This window comes from Mytilus californianus, unplaced genomic scaffold, assembly GCF_021869535.1.
Source record: "Mytilus californianus isolate M0D057914Y unplaced genomic scaffold, xbMytCali1.0.p SCAF_2, whole genome shotgun sequence".
NCBI lineage: Eukaryota > Metazoa > Mollusca > Bivalvia > Mytilida > Mytilidae > Mytilus > Mytilus californianus.
The window spans coordinates 87,334,623-87,352,607 of record NW_026262668.1 but is presented as its reverse complement, the minus strand read 5'-3'; the positions used below and the strand labels follow the sequence as shown (position 1 = coordinate 87,352,607).

Below are 17,985 nucleotides of genomic sequence, written 5' to 3'. Positions count from 1 at the left end.
TTATTCAATAAATAATCATTCTTTATGTCGTTGTTTTCTGCATTCATAAGTTTGAGGGTGTTGAAATTGGTCATTTTGATATAAAAATACTGCCTCCAACATGGGGAAACTGGTTCCCGGTACATTACAGCATCTCCTTACTGAAAGGCATGGGAACCAGATGAAATATTTGTTTTATGGACTTCTTTCATAATGTTGTTTAAGCACAAAAAATTTCAATCAAATCCGATGACCCCCCTTGTGGACTGTTTTGCATGGTTTTATGGTAGACTGGGTGTTAAAGTCATATGTTATTTGAAATTTCAATTGAATCTATAAGTACACATTATTAGTTTTATACCTTCCCAAATCCAAACACTTTTGTCTCTACTGCAGGTTGCAAGGAGACTACCAGTACATGACCAGGATACAGCCTTTACTTCATTTTCATGACCCTCCAATGTTGCAATACATTCAAACTCTCCTTCTTTTCTGCTCCATATACACACTGTAGCATCAAAACTAGCACTAGCCAAGTAATTTCCACAAGGAGACCATCCAACTGCACGTATTGTTCTCTGGTGTCCTTCAGATAAAATAGATTTGCAGACCCAGTTATCTCCCTCTCTGCCCCAGATTCTAATTACTTTATCCCCACCACTAGATGCCAGTAATGAGCCAGAAGGATTCCAGGCAACACACCATGCTCTGTCACTGTGACCATCAAAACTACATACTTCTTTAAGTTGAGACATTCTGAAATAAACAGGACAAATATGACTAGACCTGTTAATAAAATTCAACATACATGTATATAAGGTACAAAGTATGGAAAAAAATATGCTAATGAACAATTTCCTACAGTAAACAATGACTTTTTCTTTGAAAAAGGAGTAGGTTCGATAAGGCCCTAAAGTGGCCCCTAATTCTATCTGAAATTTGAAATTAGGATTTATTGACCAATGTCACAAGGAATCATAGGTAATATAATGACTAGATTGGAAAAATGTCTTTTGTTGAAAATTTATGTTTTTGCGTTCTATTCATGACTTCACAAATAGCACTCATTTTGATTTTCTGCGAAAGTTCGATGAAAACGGGTAAATTTACCTTGATTTTTTGGAGAGGAAACATAGAGCGCATTTGTCGACAACAAAGATATTTAAACCTAATGTTTGTTATGAAATTTTACATATCTGACTTGAATATTTTGTTTGTTGATGCCTTTGTTGTTTCCTAGGTCTTAATTTGGTTAAAATCTGGACTATTTTGTCAAATTTTGCAAAAATCTCTATTTTTAACCTATTTGGGATGTCAAAATCAATGCTTAAAAATAAAACTCTGGCAAAGAATAGTTCTATATAACTTTTTCATATGTCTTTTCATCAACTTAAAACACATTTTATCCTGAAGCGTTGAACTTAATAATCGGGGACAAATTTGGCCCTTACCTAACTTACTCCTTTATTATTTCATGGATTTTCTTTTTTGTTATCAAATGCAATTTAATTACTTCTGTGACTTTTTGTTTTATCAATTCAGTGACTCTCTGGCCTATATTTCTTGGCTTAATGAAGCCAGTCTAATAAAAACTTTAAATAGGGGAGCCACATTGACAGATTGTTTAAATGAATTATTTAATCATTATTAAACTTTAACAACAAAGTTAACAAAGTTGTTTGACATGTAGCTGTTACAGAGATAAGTTGATAAACCTTTTGTAAATCTGATACAGAAAAAACAAGTCAAACTGTGAGCTACTGCTCACTGATGATACCCCCGCCCAAATATGGATAATTTTAATAGTGTAAAAATATGTAAGTGTTCGGTAAACAGGAAGTTGTTGAGTGATGAATCTGAAAACGCATCACACAGTATAGCTGACTTATATAAACCCTGAAACCAAATTTCAGAAATCCTTATGATGTAGTTCCTGAGAAAGATACGTCGGAGGAAAAATATTCATGGGACAGATGGACGGACAGACAGAGGTAAAACAGTATACCCCCACTTTTTTTAAAGTGGGGGTATAATTATCTTAAACTGCTGCTGAATAGAATTTTTTTTCCTGTGACTTTTTTACTTACTTTGTCCTTTTAAAAAAGTTTTTGAAATAACACCTTACTATCTACATATTTGTCATTAGTATTATGAAAAGATTCAAATGAATATATGCTAAAATATATACATTGTACTTGACAATAAGTTGACATTGCTTGAGAATTGGAAATTATTGCATCACATAAAAATACATAATGATAAAATTATAATTACATTTACACAAATTAAAATAACTACATGTTCATTGTAACTGATACATGTACTTCAGTAGATGGTTTTTAACCTTTTGGAAGTTTAATGAATACAAAATTCCATTTTAAACTTGAACAAAATTTAATTACATGTACATGTAAAGATTTGATCCAGGATTTCGCTTACACAACTGACTAGTTAAAACAGTTTAAAACATTTCATCTCTCCAGGTAAGCTAATTTGAATGACCATCAGCCCATGGTTATATCATATGACCCTATAAATGACCAGTTTCCCATGCTTTATGACCCCCAATAAATGGACAACATTTGATGGTGGACATTAATCAGAGTACATGTACATGTATGTCATACGCTGTACTGTACTTTCTGTATAATTCTTATACACTGGCCCTTTTTCACCACTTACAAAACAAGAAAAAGATGTTCTTGGCCCAACTGTAATTACAAATATTTTTACGTTTTGCCTTCTTCCTACTACCCTCCTTTTTCTACATTGTGTACTAATAAAGCCACTCATAAAACAGTCAGAGGTACTTCTTAATCTTATACAAGTCATGTTCAATAACTTAAAGATGTAGTTAATATTTAGTTATTCACCCATTAGTGGTGGGAGTTACTGAACCTGAGTGGGGTAAGATTGTGGTAAAAAGGACGAGTTGGTAGAAAGTTGCATTGAGGCAAGTAGTTTGTGGGTGATTTCATGAATTTGGTTTTAGTTAGGGTAAGGTTAGATTTAAGGTATAGAAAGTAAGATTAGGCCAGATTGACTTGATGTTGTATGGGTTTAGGGACAGAACAACCTAATAATTGACTTCCAATTTCATGCAATTCCTCGTAAATTTCCTAGGTCCCACTGCTTAAGTTATTACACAACAGTAAGCACTGATTGTTTGATGACGTCATTTAAGCCTATTGTCTTTGTGTAGACAGGTGTAACTCATTCATAAAACAACACAATATATATATACCAACTGTTCTCTGAAGGAAAGTTACATTTTGTACAATAACTTTTCTTATGTTTGGATAATATGGGGACAAAGTCCCCAATACTAACTGCAACTTAAGAAAATCAAATTACTAGTGAACTAAAAATCGTTAACTTTTTTCTAACAGTCATGACAGTTGAGCTTGCACATTATCCTGTTCAGGTTCTGTTGACAGACGCTGCCATGTTGTAAGTCATAAGATTTCCCACAAATTTGTATAACTGATTACCAAAAAGAATAATAAGGACGAACATTTTGAATTTATTCTGTTTGACTACATAATAAAATGAGTCTAGAGCTTATTAAGTATTCAACATACAATTTTATAGCAAAGAAAATGAGTTCTCTGTGGAAACTCACCTAACCCTTTACCGTGATTCACGCTTCAGAAGCTGACGATGAGTCCCAGTTTACCGGGATCGGAATACCTCTTTTTATATTTCCCACTGAAAAACATTGCAAACACTAGTTATCTTTCTTTGTTTAATGCCCGGATGAACCTGGAACAATGGCGCTTCCTTTTGTCAACAAGAGTGCACAAGCTGAAATGTCTCGCCTTCTTTACTAACCATTGATTTTATGTTGATAGTCCTAAATACAAAGCTTTACTACAAGTAACACATAAACTTAACACAATCCAAGAAAATGAGGTCAAGGTCAGATAAACCAAACGAGAAATACATGTACACTTTACAATCATTCAATAAACCAAACATAGTTGACCTATTGCTTATTGTTTCTAAGAAACAGTCTTAAACAAGAAAACTTAACATTGACCAATGAACCATAAAAATGAGGTCAAGGTCAGATGAACCATGCCAGACAGATATGTACACCTTACAATCAATTTAGGCATTAAATATAGTTGACCTATTGCTTATAGTATCTAAGAAACAAACTTAACCATGAAAACTTAACATTGACCAATGAACTATGAAAATGAGGTCAAGGTCAGATGATACCTCCCAGACAGACATATAGTATACACCTTACAATCCTTCCATACATTAAATATAGTTGATCTATTGCTTATAGTTGAAGAAAAAAGACCAAAACACAAAAACTTAACACTGAGAAATGAACTGTGAAAATGAGGTCAAGGTCAAATAAAACCTGTGAGACTGACATGTACATCATAAAATATTTCCATACACCATTTATAGTTGACCTATTGCATATAGTATTAGAAAAAAAGACCAAAACTCAAAAACGTAACTTTGACCACTGAACCATGAAAAAGAGGTCAAAGTCAGATGACACCTACCAGTTGGACAAGTACACCTTACAATCATTCCATATACCAAATATAGTAGACCTACTGCTTATAGTATCTGATATATGGACTTGACCATGAAAACTTAACCTTGTTCACTGATCCATGAAATGAGGTCGAGGTCAAATGAAAATTGTCTGACGGGCATGAGGACTTTGCAAGGTACGCACATACTAAATATAGTTATCCTATTACTCATAATAACATGAATAAAAAAGAAATTAACATTACAAAAAATGTTAGACTTTTTTTTCAAGTAGTCACTGAACCATGAAAATGAGGTCAAGGACAATGGACACATGACAGACGGAAACTTCGTAACATAAGGCATCTATATACAAAGTATGAAGTATCCAGGTCTTCTCGCTTCTAAAATATAAAGCTTTTAAGAAGTTAGCTAACGCCGCCGCCGCCGGATCACTATCCCTATGTGTCGAGCTTTTTGCAATGAGTCACAGGCTCGACAAAAACCGTGTCAAAATCAAATGAAATTTACAGATTTTATTGGAGTTTGAAATATGGGAACATTTTTTTTTGAAAGAATTTGGAAGAATTGAAGCCAGACTAGTGCTTGATTTTCATATGATGAAGACATAATCTTTCAATCAGTTTAATTGAGGCGTACAGCTGGCATGTCAGTAACTGCTAGTAGTCCTCTGTTAATTTATGTATCATTGTCATTTTGCTTAGTTTCTTCTGTTACCTATTCTGACATCGGACTTGGGACTACTTTTAAACAAACTGAGTTTTACTGTGCGTATTGCTGTGTGTTTGTTTATTCTACATTGGCTAGAGGTATAGGGGGAGGGTTGAGATCTCATAAAACATGTTAAACCCCGCCGAATTTTTGCACCTGTCCCAAGTCAGGAGCCTCTGGCCTTTGTTAGTCTTGTATGTTTTTTTAATTTTAGTTCATTTATATGTTTCAGAGTTTAGTGTGATGTCCATTTTCACTGAACTAGTACACATTTTTGTTTAGGGGCCAGCTGAAGCCCACCTCCTGGTGTGGGATTTTCTTGCTGTGTTGAAGACCCATTGATGGCCTTGGGCTGTTTTCTGCTCTTTGGTCGGGTTGTTATCTCTTTGACACATTCCCTATTTCCATTCTCAATTTTAGTATTCTTTTTTGACATAAAATACCGTTTCATGTACAAAAACACTTGGAATGGACATCGTTCAGTGCAAGGAATTTGTATAACCTTTTTAAAATTTTCTAACTTTTGCCTTTTTGGGTTAAAATTTTAAGATTTTAGGTCAAAAAGTCAAATTTCGTGATTTCATTTAATTTAATGCGTAAAATTTGCTAATTTTTTATTAAAATCTCCCATATGTGTCACAATAGCCAGGGAAGCCATTGTCTCAGAGTGAGCTTCTGTCAGGGCGGCTATCGGTGAAAGGGTTAATATCAACCACTGAACCAGGCAAATTTTTGTATCTGTACAAAGATCAGTAATAGGCTATTTCTGAAATCATGTCTTTCACTGGAACAGATCATCAATTATGCACGCCCTAATGACATCAATTACCAGATAGAAGACGCGGCTGTATCCCTGCACTATTAAAGTCTGAAGCATTTTCAGGATCATCATTCTCTAGCAGGGATGTCACTAGGTTTTGAAGAAGCAGGATAAATAATTAAAGTAGCAGGCAAGGATTGCGGACGTCATAGACGTCCGGTGCGACGAATTATTTTCTAAAAAGGTGCAAAAATCCTGCATTCTGGGGGGCTCTTGAACTCTAATTTAGTCCTAATCAAACACCATTTTTTTAATGATGATAAGGTAAATGAGCAGCAAGATGGTCATATTTTCTATAAAGTTGATCACATAAATATTATTATCACTATATCAAGACTTTCAGCTAACAACTAGTTGAAGTTGTTTGAGGAAAATGATGAAGGCATGACTCTGTAAGACATGGTGATCATTCAGGAAAATATTCAAATTTGATCTTATTAGTTGAAATTTTTAGTTTAACTGTAGATATGCAATTATTCAAATAATTCTAACCCATAGACAACATTTTTTTTAATTTCTCAGTATTAATAATTTCACATACTTATTACAATAAATCAAATGATGAATTGGACTGTTGCAGGCAATAAGGTGAGTTTTTAAGGATGTACTTTGGTGAAATTAGAAAAATGTAGAATTTAAAATTGATACTATAAGTCAGAAGACTTCAAGAGCATTTAAGTTAAGAAGCAAACTAATGGATAGAGAAGAAATCTACAATCTGCTTAAATTTTGGTACATGTAAACCATGCTTAAAGGGAAACTCCGCAAAAAAATGAAAAATTGATATTTTGTTCTTTAAGCATAAAAAACCACATGTTCATTAATAAAAAACTTTTATTCTCTATGTAAAGAGATCAAAATCGATTTTTAAAATTCACTATCAGTTCTCGACATATCGCCATCTTGTCGGCATGTTCGATCTAAAACGTCACGTGATATCTATAAACCACAAAGAACAAAAAGAATCGGGGATTTACCGACCGTGCGTTAAAAACTCCCATCATCAATTGGGGATTACCGTAGACGGTTATTCAGTGACAGAATGTCTTGTCAAGAGTACGGTTGTTCTGTCAGACAAGGTTATGACAAAAGTCTACATATTTTTCCCAATCCCACAAAAAAAGAAAGAATTGTATCAGACATGGTTGTACAATCTTAAACTAACAGCAAATAGTTGCATCTATAGCAAGCACAAGTTGGTGTGTGAAGACCATTTTGAACAATATTGTTTCGAGGGAGATTCGATGGTAATTATCCTTTTTTAATAACAAAATAACCTAGCAGTTCTGATAGCTATAGTTATCAAATCCTTATATGATAAGATCTCGTTGAATAAAAAAATATAGATTTGATGAGGGAGAACAGTTTCAATTAAAAGAAAGACAAATGCAGTGTTCTTGTAACAATCACTGATTTACAGAAGATTCATTAGTATGCCTCTTTTATATAAAGTGCATTGATTTGTATAAAGAATAGTTCCGTATTTAGACAAGATAATTTGCAATTAATAAAGTTATACGATATAAAATAACATTTTTTTAATTATGAAATTTTACGGCTATTGACAAGGAGCAATGTTAGGAAGAGGTTTTAGCTGGAACATAATATGTTGATATAGTATAATATTCCCAGGTTATAGATATGTAAATATCGAAATTTCGGACATCTCAACTTTTTTATTAAAAGTGGGTTTTTTTAACTAATCTATAAATTATATCAAATTGATACGGGATCAATTCGGAACGGTCACTTATAAAGACACTTAGCTTTATAGTTAAATGTGTGACTCTATCTGGTATGTTCGGTGAAAAATTTATAGGTTTTTTTCTTTTTAAATTTTATTTACGTTATCTTATTATATATATATTTTGGCTTCCTCCCGAATTGATAATAGGTATGTCAGAATTATTGATAGATGTCGTGTCAGAGCGACACATTCAGTTAGGTATTCCAAGGACGTATATTAGATACACGTCCCTGGGTATTCCAGTGACATCCTGTCAACTAAAAATTCGTAATACACAATTATATAATACATGTTCATGCATGGCCTCTTTATTGAGGTACCCGGTGTGCACAGGTAACATTTATTGAACCATATATTTGTATCTAACGTTGTTTATCTTGTGTGTGTTTGAAATTATAATTCCACCTTTTAATGAATGATGTTCTGATAATAATATTATCCACTATTTTTGCTGATAATAAGTTTTAAAAAATTTATAAACATGACCTTTGAACATTTTTGTGAAATGAATATTGTTTTGTCATGATTCTGGACCATATTTTTGAAAAAAAAAATTCTTCACGCAAATACAAGCTTTTGTCGATTGGCAAACATGCAGATATATAAAGTAATGCAGCACTTATAGTCACTATCAATATTAATTCATTGAAGATAAGAGAGCCCCTTCTATGTCTAATGTCCCTATCTTTATAAGGATTAGGACGACAGGGGAAAAGGAGCGGAGATAGAGTGGCATAGTGAAAAAAAATAACCGAATAGAGAACAATATAGAGAATGATCGACGAAAAGCGAAATAGTTATTGTAAAGGAGCGGAGATAAAGAGAGGCATAGTGAAAAAAAATGTTTGCCTGACAAAGTTATTGCTCGCTTTGATATTTTTAGTTATACAAAATCACACATCGTGTTCCTAATTGGTATTCACGTGCACTAACTTGATGCTGGGAACAGTATATTAATATATATGTTGCTGCTTGATGTGTTAAGTTTCTGCATAGCATGGTTAAAAATAATTAGTATCCCATTTGTTATATCGTAGTGTCACGGTGTTACTTTGTTAAATTTATTTAGTTTGTTAATGATTGTGTAAATAAGAATAAATCTGTATAAAAACTTCATACCATTTTAGTGATTGCCTATAGGCGTTTGATTATTGTTATATTTAAGATATATATATATATTTAGAACCTTTCATACATCTTAAAGTAAAAGATGTTTGTCTGAGTTAAACGACACAATAACCCTGTAATACTAGTACGAGAGTATAGCATGTAAAAATTCCTACTCAATATGGTTGTATTGGAAATCTTTTCATACAGATTGACAACTCATGGTCCGACATGCATGTAATATTTGCCACATGACGCTCATAGTTCTTTCTACCATCATCATCTTATTCATTAAATATTGCTGTAAACATCGATGGTTCACACCCAAACAAAATGGGAGTAATATACCCTCAGATCTTCTCCGTGGTATACACTTGTAAAATATATAGACGAAATTCGGTATTGAAGTGAATCTACAGCTCACAAACACAATTTTTGAATTACGATTTTGAGTGAACACCCACCAAACCAATACAAACGTATGGCAAGATATAACCATGCAGGTATTTAGTTTTCGTCAGACACAAGATAAATAATCACTCTCATAAACGTATATATGCATGCAGTTTCAAATATCAAGAACAAGCGGTCGATGTCTATAGATCATTGTTAAGTCCGTTTACTAACTGTTCAGAGTCAGACATGTCAATAGTTCATTCTTGGAACCTTCATATACCCCATCCGACGATGGGAACTCTTTCTGATAGTGTTGACAACATAAGCTTGTTTATCTGTACAAGTGGTTGCATGGCCTCTCCTGCCCCAACAAACAAATACGCTTCTAGTCTGCTGTCTCTGGAGCTCATCCTCAATGGCGCATATATGTCCGGAAACTTACAAGTATACTAGTAAAGATTGTTTCAAGAACAACGAGGTTGGGACGAACTGTTCTAAAATCGTCAATATCAGGTCCGAGTACACAGTTATTTCGTAGTGCATTTCTTTTAGACAATAAATGAAAATTAAAAAAATCCCACCTGCGCTTTCTCAATAATATTTTTACAGTGTGTTGTACTACTTTTGGGACAAATTATATCAAAATTATAGAAAACTTCATCGGCTCTAACTCAAAATATGGACAATTTCATGCTAAGGGGGTCTTCAAATCTTTTGACAGCTTCCGAAGTGCTAATTTTTAACATTTTTCAGCTGGACCAAATCACTACTTTACTTTAAAATTCATGACCCAAATTTTTTTACAGTGTCATTTCACCCCCCTACTTACTATTTGAGTCATAAAACATGGAGAAATAAATTCGGAAGGGGTATAAAAAAAATCGACAAGTAACACACTGTCCACACTAGGGACTATATTCGTGGACAACGAAAATCAAAGGACGATAACTGTGTACCCGGACCTAATAGGGTAGAAAAAGTTGACCAATCTTAATGAAACTTGGTATGACCAAAACTTATTAAATTATAAGACTGCTTACAAAGTTTCATGGCAATAGGATATATATTATAGACAATATGACTAATTCTATATTCAACTTTGAGTGTTAAATTTAGACATTAAAATTGAAAATTTTCAACTATCAACATTTGGGGCTTGAAAAATTAAAATATTGCAAAAAAATACTTTTGAAATGCCTTAATATATAATATATTATGTATTAAAAGCAATAGAGTACTCATTTGATTTATCAGACTTATCATAATTATTAAAAAGTCAAATTTATATGAGCCTGTGGCTAAAAATGGAGGTTTTCCAATGAAGGGGGGCCTTACATGAATATGTAATATTTTCCAGCAATTTTAAATTTGTAAAGCTTTTTGGTTATAAATAATCCTTACATATGTATTTAATGTACTTTAAATGGAAAGAAAACTTACAAATAACATATCACATTAGTTCAAAAGGGTCTTAGGCCAAGTAAGACTGAAAATAATTTAGGGTCAATTTAGGCCGTATCACATATTTACATTTAAAAATGCATATTGAAGCTATATGAAATAAAATTTTGTGTCTTTTCTATCATTTCTATACTCAGGTGACATGATACAATAAATCTGAGCACAAAAAGACTCTTGCATTCAACTTTTTTTGCAGACAGTATGGTCTGATACAAAGATTTTTCACTTTTTAGTGAAAAACATGCATGCAATTTTAGTCTCAACAGGCTTATATTTGAACCACTTGCTATCCTACAGAAGAAAAGAAAGATATTATGTGACATAAAACAGGTACAAAAGACATTGTTAAGTGCTTTTTATACAAATTTAGTGAGGTCTTTATAATGGACTTCAACTTTTATGTTCCAAGCTACTGACATTTAACTTGATCCAAACAGGGCGTTAGACGAGGATCATATATACAACACATTTTGCACATATTGTCTGAGATAATCTTCTTTTCTGTAGAGTCAGAGTTCACAAATGAGTAATACAACTGGATTGAAGCATAGAAACACAAATATTGACACATAAAAACCTGTCAGATAGAAAGTCAGAATGCCACTTATGCATCAAAATTGAAAAAGCTGTGAAATGCTTATTTTGACCATAAAATGCCAAAATTGGTCATTTTTGCAGAAATTCTATCAAATAAAAGTTTAAATCCTTTAGTTTTATGCTATTTGATTAATTGACACCATCAAATCATTCAGGGAAGTTGCCAAAGTACAGATTCTATATTTCCTGATTTCACCTCTTAGGTCCGAGTACACAGTTATTTCGTAGTGCATTTCTTTTAGACAATAAATGAAAATTAAAAAAATCCCACCTGCGCTTTCTCAATAATATTTTTACAGTGTGTTGTACTACTTTTGGGACAAATTATATCAAAATTATAGAAAACTTCATCGGCTCTAACTCAAAATATGGACAATTTCATGCTAAGGGGGTCTTCAAATCTTTTGACAGCTTCCGAAGTGCTAATTTTTAACATTTTTCAGCTGGACCAAATCACTACTTTACTTTAAAATTCATGACCCAAATTTTTTTACAGTGTCATTTCACCCCCCTACTTACTATTTGAGTCATAAAACATGGAGAAATAAATTCGGAAGGGGTATAAAAAAAATCGACAAGTAACACACTGTCCACACTAGGGACTATATTCGTGGACAACGAAAATCAAAGGACGATAACTGTGTACCCGGACCAATATCAGTAATACATTACTAAGATATGCCTTTAATTACAACAACTGTATTACTAATTTGGATTAATGACGGCTATCCTAAAAAAAATCCTCAAACAAATTAATGTATTAGCTTAGATTTATAATGTATGTATATTCATTAATGAAAAAATCGATAATTGGTATTCTTTTCACAAATAATTTGTCTAAGTGATTGTCAAATGAATTCAATTATGTAAGAATGAAATGTTAATAAGAAAATTAAAAAAAATCATGCATGTTGTACTGTTGTATTTTTTCAATTAAAAACTTTAAATATGCGATAGTTTTAAGATTGTTAGCATTTAAACATCGCCAGATTTAAATACAAGTTAAAGAATTCCGGTAAAGTAAATTAAACAGATGTGCAATGATTATTAATTGGGAAATGTAACATTTAATTTTTAAGATTAAAAGTACTATTCTTTTAACTTCATATCTTAACTTTATAATAATTGCATAGAACGTAACCGAAAATTGTTCCATTTTAATATTGTAACATTTCCGGAATTAAAAATTTGAATGATAATTTTCAATAACTTATACAATTTAATTATTGTTTCTCTATTGTCATCGGGTATTTCATCTGGGTATATTAAACACGCTATACTCTTTCTGTTAATCCATTCAAATGACAATATTCACACCTGTGTACGCTTGAATTCACACCTGTGTACGCCTGAGGCTAAATTGCTGCAAGGTAAAGTTCAAACGAATTCTCCTCAAATCGAGAAATAAACAATGACTTTACAAAATAATATACACACTCTGTTCACAAATATTTTGCGTTGAAATGGTTATCAAAGTTATAACGGTAAATAAAACTTAAAATATTTTCAGATCAATATCAGTAAAAATGTTCTTTAGATATTTTATGAAAAAATCTCAATAATTTATGCAATTAATTCGAAAATATTTATATTTAGATAACTTCATATAGGAAGTTTTATTCAATCAATACAAAACGGTACACACATATTCATTTTCTTTCATTCTTATATTGTGGTTATTAACTACGACCAACGGTCATCTGTGCGCTTTTAATTACGTAAAATTCTGATAAGCAATTAAGACTTTAACAGATTTTATTTTTACCCATGATTCAACAAATCGGGTTAAAACGTCACAACCCAGTGACGTAGGTCAACCAAAAAAGTTACAAATACTTGATTTTCTCCGTTATTAGAAAGAATATAAATTTAAAACTTTGTGAATGTGTTTTTTATGTTAAGATGAACATATTTAGATGATAAGTCAAAAATCGCGGACTTTCCCTTTAAATGCATAATGCAGGGCTCACACTACTTCAGAATCATAGGGAGAAGTGACTTCTCTTTTTGAAACTGATAGGGAGAAGTGGTGAGATTTGAAAGCCTGAGAAGTGCTCCTTTGCACACTGTGCTACAATGTTTGGTTTTACTACCTATAGTACGAAGGGTCATATGTAAATAATGTTCTTTTTATATTGTTCAATTCATATCTGAGTATACAATTAAAGTAAAAGTTCAAATTCAAAGTTGTTTAAGTTTAGGTTCTTGTGAGAAACTACCAACTAAATATCTAGCACTAAAAAGATTTTTTTTTTATGACAAAAAGCATGAAAAGATAAAGAAATTATAATATATAAATTACAATTCAATTAAAAAACTATCTTGTTTATCATGTTTATGAAATTCAGTGTTTCTCATCAAAAGATATACAAAGTTAAGCTGGGCCATATATATTGATATTAGTATTATAGTCCCAGAGTTAATTAAGCAAGTTTAATCAATATTTTGAAACAATCCATATATATATATGGAATTATATACATTGTACATCATGTACATTAATCAAGTAAATCTAACAAAAAGTCTGTTATTGCGTGTGGAATGCGTAATTTTTCCATTTGGGACCAATTTCCTTGTCAGCTGTTCCATTCATGCGTCCGTAGTCATGGTAGTTATTATTGTAAAAATACGGATTTCGGTCATAGCTGGTCTGTTTCCGATCCGTAGTTAGTAAACAGTTAATGGTGGACGAAGAATATTTACAAAAATAAACGATGTTTGACAAGCTATTTGGAATGGAATATAACGTTTTTAATGCAATAAATGGATTAAACATTTACTGGAGGCAATTTTTTATCACGTTCAAATGAAGTAACAAACTTATTTTGTCGCCGAAAGTTAGATTGATGTACGATCTCGTGTAACAAGTACCGGAAGTGCATGAAGTGATAAAAAGTTGTCTTTTTATGCCCCCGCCATAGCGGTGGGGGCATTAAGTTTTACTCTTGTTATTAATAATAATCTGCTTCACACTGTAAAATCAATGCTTAAATCTCTGTTCTTCAGAAAATGAATCGTTCATGTTTTAATTTCTTTAATTATCAATGTATGTACTTCCGAGATTCCGCCAGTGTAGACGACCCCTTGATTGACTGCAAGGATACAGCGGATCCATGTACACTCCCTAAGGATTAATGGAGATGTGTCCTTTACAATATTAACCCACCACCAGAACAATCCCCACCCCAACACCGACCAAGGGAGCGTGTAGGACACCGGGAAGTCTGTTATTATGGTGGAGGAAGCCGAAGTACTCGGAGAAAACCACCGGGCTTCTCGGCGGGAACAGACAACCCGATGAGATTTCAGAACTTTGACCTACCGAGGCCCCCGAAGTATCCAATCTAGTTTAAACTCCGGTCTGGATACCAGAGATGTGTGATGGAGGGTAAAAATCACCCTACTGATGTACTGAAAGTTCGACGTATCAATGTTTCATCGACTTGGTAAAAAATGAAAAATTTGTGAAAATATTATTTTTGACAATTTTGAAGTAGCCGGTGCCAAAGCAGAAGTAACCGGCGGAATTCGCCGGTTGCCAGCTTCTAATGACATCCCTGCCTAGGGTAGTTTAGAAATAATCTATGTTCAATAAGTACGTAATCTCAATTCCTAAAGGGAGGGTGACCATCTAATTAGATTTTAATTTCCCGAATATTTTGTGCTGTACATGTCTAGCATCAAACTTTTTCACCCGTTCGCTCAACATGTGTTGGAAGTGACGATGTCTACATTTTTGAATCGTGGAGATGGAAGTAACATGACAGATTCAACTAACTATCGTATCTCGGAACTGGCTTTATAAGCCGACTTTGTCTATTCGTTGTTCTCAGGTATAAAATTTTATATTTCTTATTAAACTATACTTTAAAACGAGAAATAAAACTGCTACAAATGGTGTTTCTTTGTTTACATTTAAATGACGTCATATATAAGATTCCTAACAATAGGACCAGCCTCAGATACGCTTCCGTAATTCAGATACTTTTTGACCAGATATTATGCTGGTAATTCTTTTACAATAAATGTTTATATATATATATATAAGAAGGGATATAGTTACGATACTGTTGTCAGGTCATTAAAGATTGCATATTTTGGCGTTAATATTGATTCACTTATAGGGTCTTTGCTTCGGCACTAAACACATTTATTTAAAAACCAGTTGTTGGCATGACACGGGTTATGTTCTTCACATATATGTTATGATGGTATGATACTAAACCCCTAACGGGAAGGATTGTGCCTGATATTCATATGATGAAGACATAATCTTTCAATCAGTTAAATTGAAGTCTGGAGCTGGCATGTCAGTTAACTGCTAGTAGTCTGTTGTTATTTATGTATTATTGTCATTTTGTTTATTTTCTTTGGTTACATCTTCTGACATCAGACTCGGACTTCTCTTGAACTGAATTTTAATGTGCGTATTGTTATGCGTTTACTTTTCTACATTGGCTAGAGGTATAGGGGGAGGGTTGAGATCTCATAAACATGTTTAACCCCGCCGCATTTTTGCGCCTGTCCCAAGTCAGGAGCCTCTAGCCTTTGTTAGTCTTGTATTATTTTTAATTTTAGTTTCTTGTGTACAATTTGGAGTTTAGTATGGCGTTCATTATCACTGAACTAGTATATATATTTGTTTAGGGGCCAGCTGAAGGACGCCTCCGGGTGCGGGAATTTCTCGCTGCATTGAAGACCTGTTGGTGGCCTTCTGCTGTTGTCTGTCCTGTGGTCGGGTTGTTGTCTCTTTGACACATTCCCCATTTCCATTCTCAATTTTATATAGAAGAAGATGCTTTATTTCCATCAAATGGACTCACAAGGAGCATTATATAATATCATTATAATATTATTTTTACAAATATAATAAACAATACAGTATACATAGTTACAAACGTAAATAAGAAACAACAGTTTTCACATATTCGTATATATATAGGAGTATATACATGTATAAAACCTTCGTCTCAGGCACACCTCTAGAAAGTAACAAAAAAAGAAAAAAGAATTCTGTGAGTAGGCTAAATATATCTCGCTTAACTGCAGGAGGCACCAAGGGACAGTGCTATATGGCATGGTGGGTGCATATTAAAATGTGTATCGGGACATTAACATGATTAATGATATGGTAAGATATTGTAAGAAGTTGCACATAACTGGTATGTCATCCTCCTATAAGTACCGTGTGAAAATACTAACGGAGAAATTAAGTACCAGGATGAAAAAATGAATGCTAGTCGTTTCGTAACCTGGTCGTTTCGTACCTGGTCGATTCGTAACTACGTTAATTTGTAACTGAGACGTTTCGTACCTGGTGTGATTATAAATGGTAATAAAGTGCGTCTCTATTAGTTTGAATTAATTATTTTAAATCAAACAGTTAAAGAAAATATATATTTATATATAAATTAATTAAACTAGTTTTGTCTCTAGAAGTGTATATATATCTCTTAGAATTGTCTATATACGATTATTGAAGCCAAAATAAATTGCTTGTCTTTTGTTCTTGTTATTATTTAATAATGATCAAAGTGTGCATCTAATAATAACAATATTGTAATAATTTAAAACTTTGTAAAATTATTTAAGTCTTGGCGAATTTGTGCTTTGGTGTTCCTTCTGTAGTGATATAGGCTGCAACATCGACAGACTAAAACAAGAAACATAAAAGAAACAACTTATGATAGAAAAAAAAGAAGATTAATAAAGAACTAAGCAAAATAGAGATGAGTGGTGAAAAGTATTGGAGACATCAATAAAATTATGTGCAATCAATTATTTAATAAATAAATATAGATACATATACATCAATAAGTAGATTTAAGAAGATGTGGTATGAGTGTCAATAAGTCTTTTTATTATTTTTAATCGAAACATTTTTCCCATAACCTACAACTCATATCATGATATATTGTTATAAGGTTACGAAACCTCTCAGTTACAAAACGAACTAGTTAGTTACGAATCGACTAGGTACGAAACGACCAGGTTACGAAACGACCTGCACCCGAAAAAATCCAGCACAAAGAGAACAGTTGTGTCATAATATTGACCTTAGGATCAGGATCAGGATCTCGTGCCTGGTGCAGAGGAGTCAGTACTATTTAAAGTGACACAACTGCAAGAGGCACCAAGGGACAATGCTAATTGACATGCCAAAGTGCACATATTACGAAAAGATAAAATATTACCAGTTTAATCAAGAAATATCACAAACAGAAAGGTAATAGAACTTATACGATGTGTCCTTTACCCCACCATGCCAACCTCGTGCCTAGTGCAGAAAGCCTGATTTAAATATTTTTATATATGATTTATATATATATAAAACTGCTGTTAACGGGATATCGTAAAGGTTTGCTGGTGTCGTTACCTTTCGCAGGTAACACCTGCCTCACATTACTAAAAACAAAACAAAAAAAAGACAATCATACCAGTCAAGTAGTTCTTTCTTTTTCAATTCGCTGCTATTTTCATGAAATGTTGTATCCTACATGGGCGCTGACATCTTGAAAATAGTATCATATATTAATTCGCAAAGAAGGAAAAGTTAAGATTTCCTATAAATTTGAGTGTCCTTTCTTGTACAATCAATTTGCTTTCGATTGCTTTGTTAAAATTATATTTATTCAATTCAGAATCA

General features: G+C 32.8%; 1 protein-coding gene and 1 long non-coding RNA gene across 3 annotated transcripts in view; one reads left to right on the top strand and one right to left on the bottom strand.

Moving 5' to 3' along the window:
• The window catches only part of LOC127728405 (probable cytosolic iron-sulfur protein assembly protein CIAO1 homolog), a 37,903-nt gene extending 20,024 nt beyond the window's left edge, over window positions 1-17,879 (bottom strand). Inside the window, exons 1-2 of one of the 2 annotated variants that reach the window (XM_052235767.1) lie at window positions 17,777-17,879; window positions 341-735 (exon numbers count right to left, since the gene is read on the bottom strand). In XM_052235767.1, the coding sequence (XP_052091727.1) occupies window positions 341-734 (394 nt within the window). In that variant the 5' untranslated portion in view covers window position 735; window positions 17,777-17,879. Of the gene's footprint in view, window positions 1-340; window positions 736-3,601; window positions 3,689-17,776 lie in introns of those variants that run through there. The other variant, XM_052235768.1, reaches the window with a different exon arrangement.
• On the top strand, window positions 9,714-12,253 carry LOC127728432 (uncharacterized). Its single transcript, XR_007994123.1, has 2 exons — window positions 9,714-9,794; window positions 12,001-12,253. It is a non-coding gene; the product is annotated as an uncharacterized LOC127728432 (long non-coding RNA).
• Window positions 17,880-17,985: the final 106 nt, after the last annotated feature.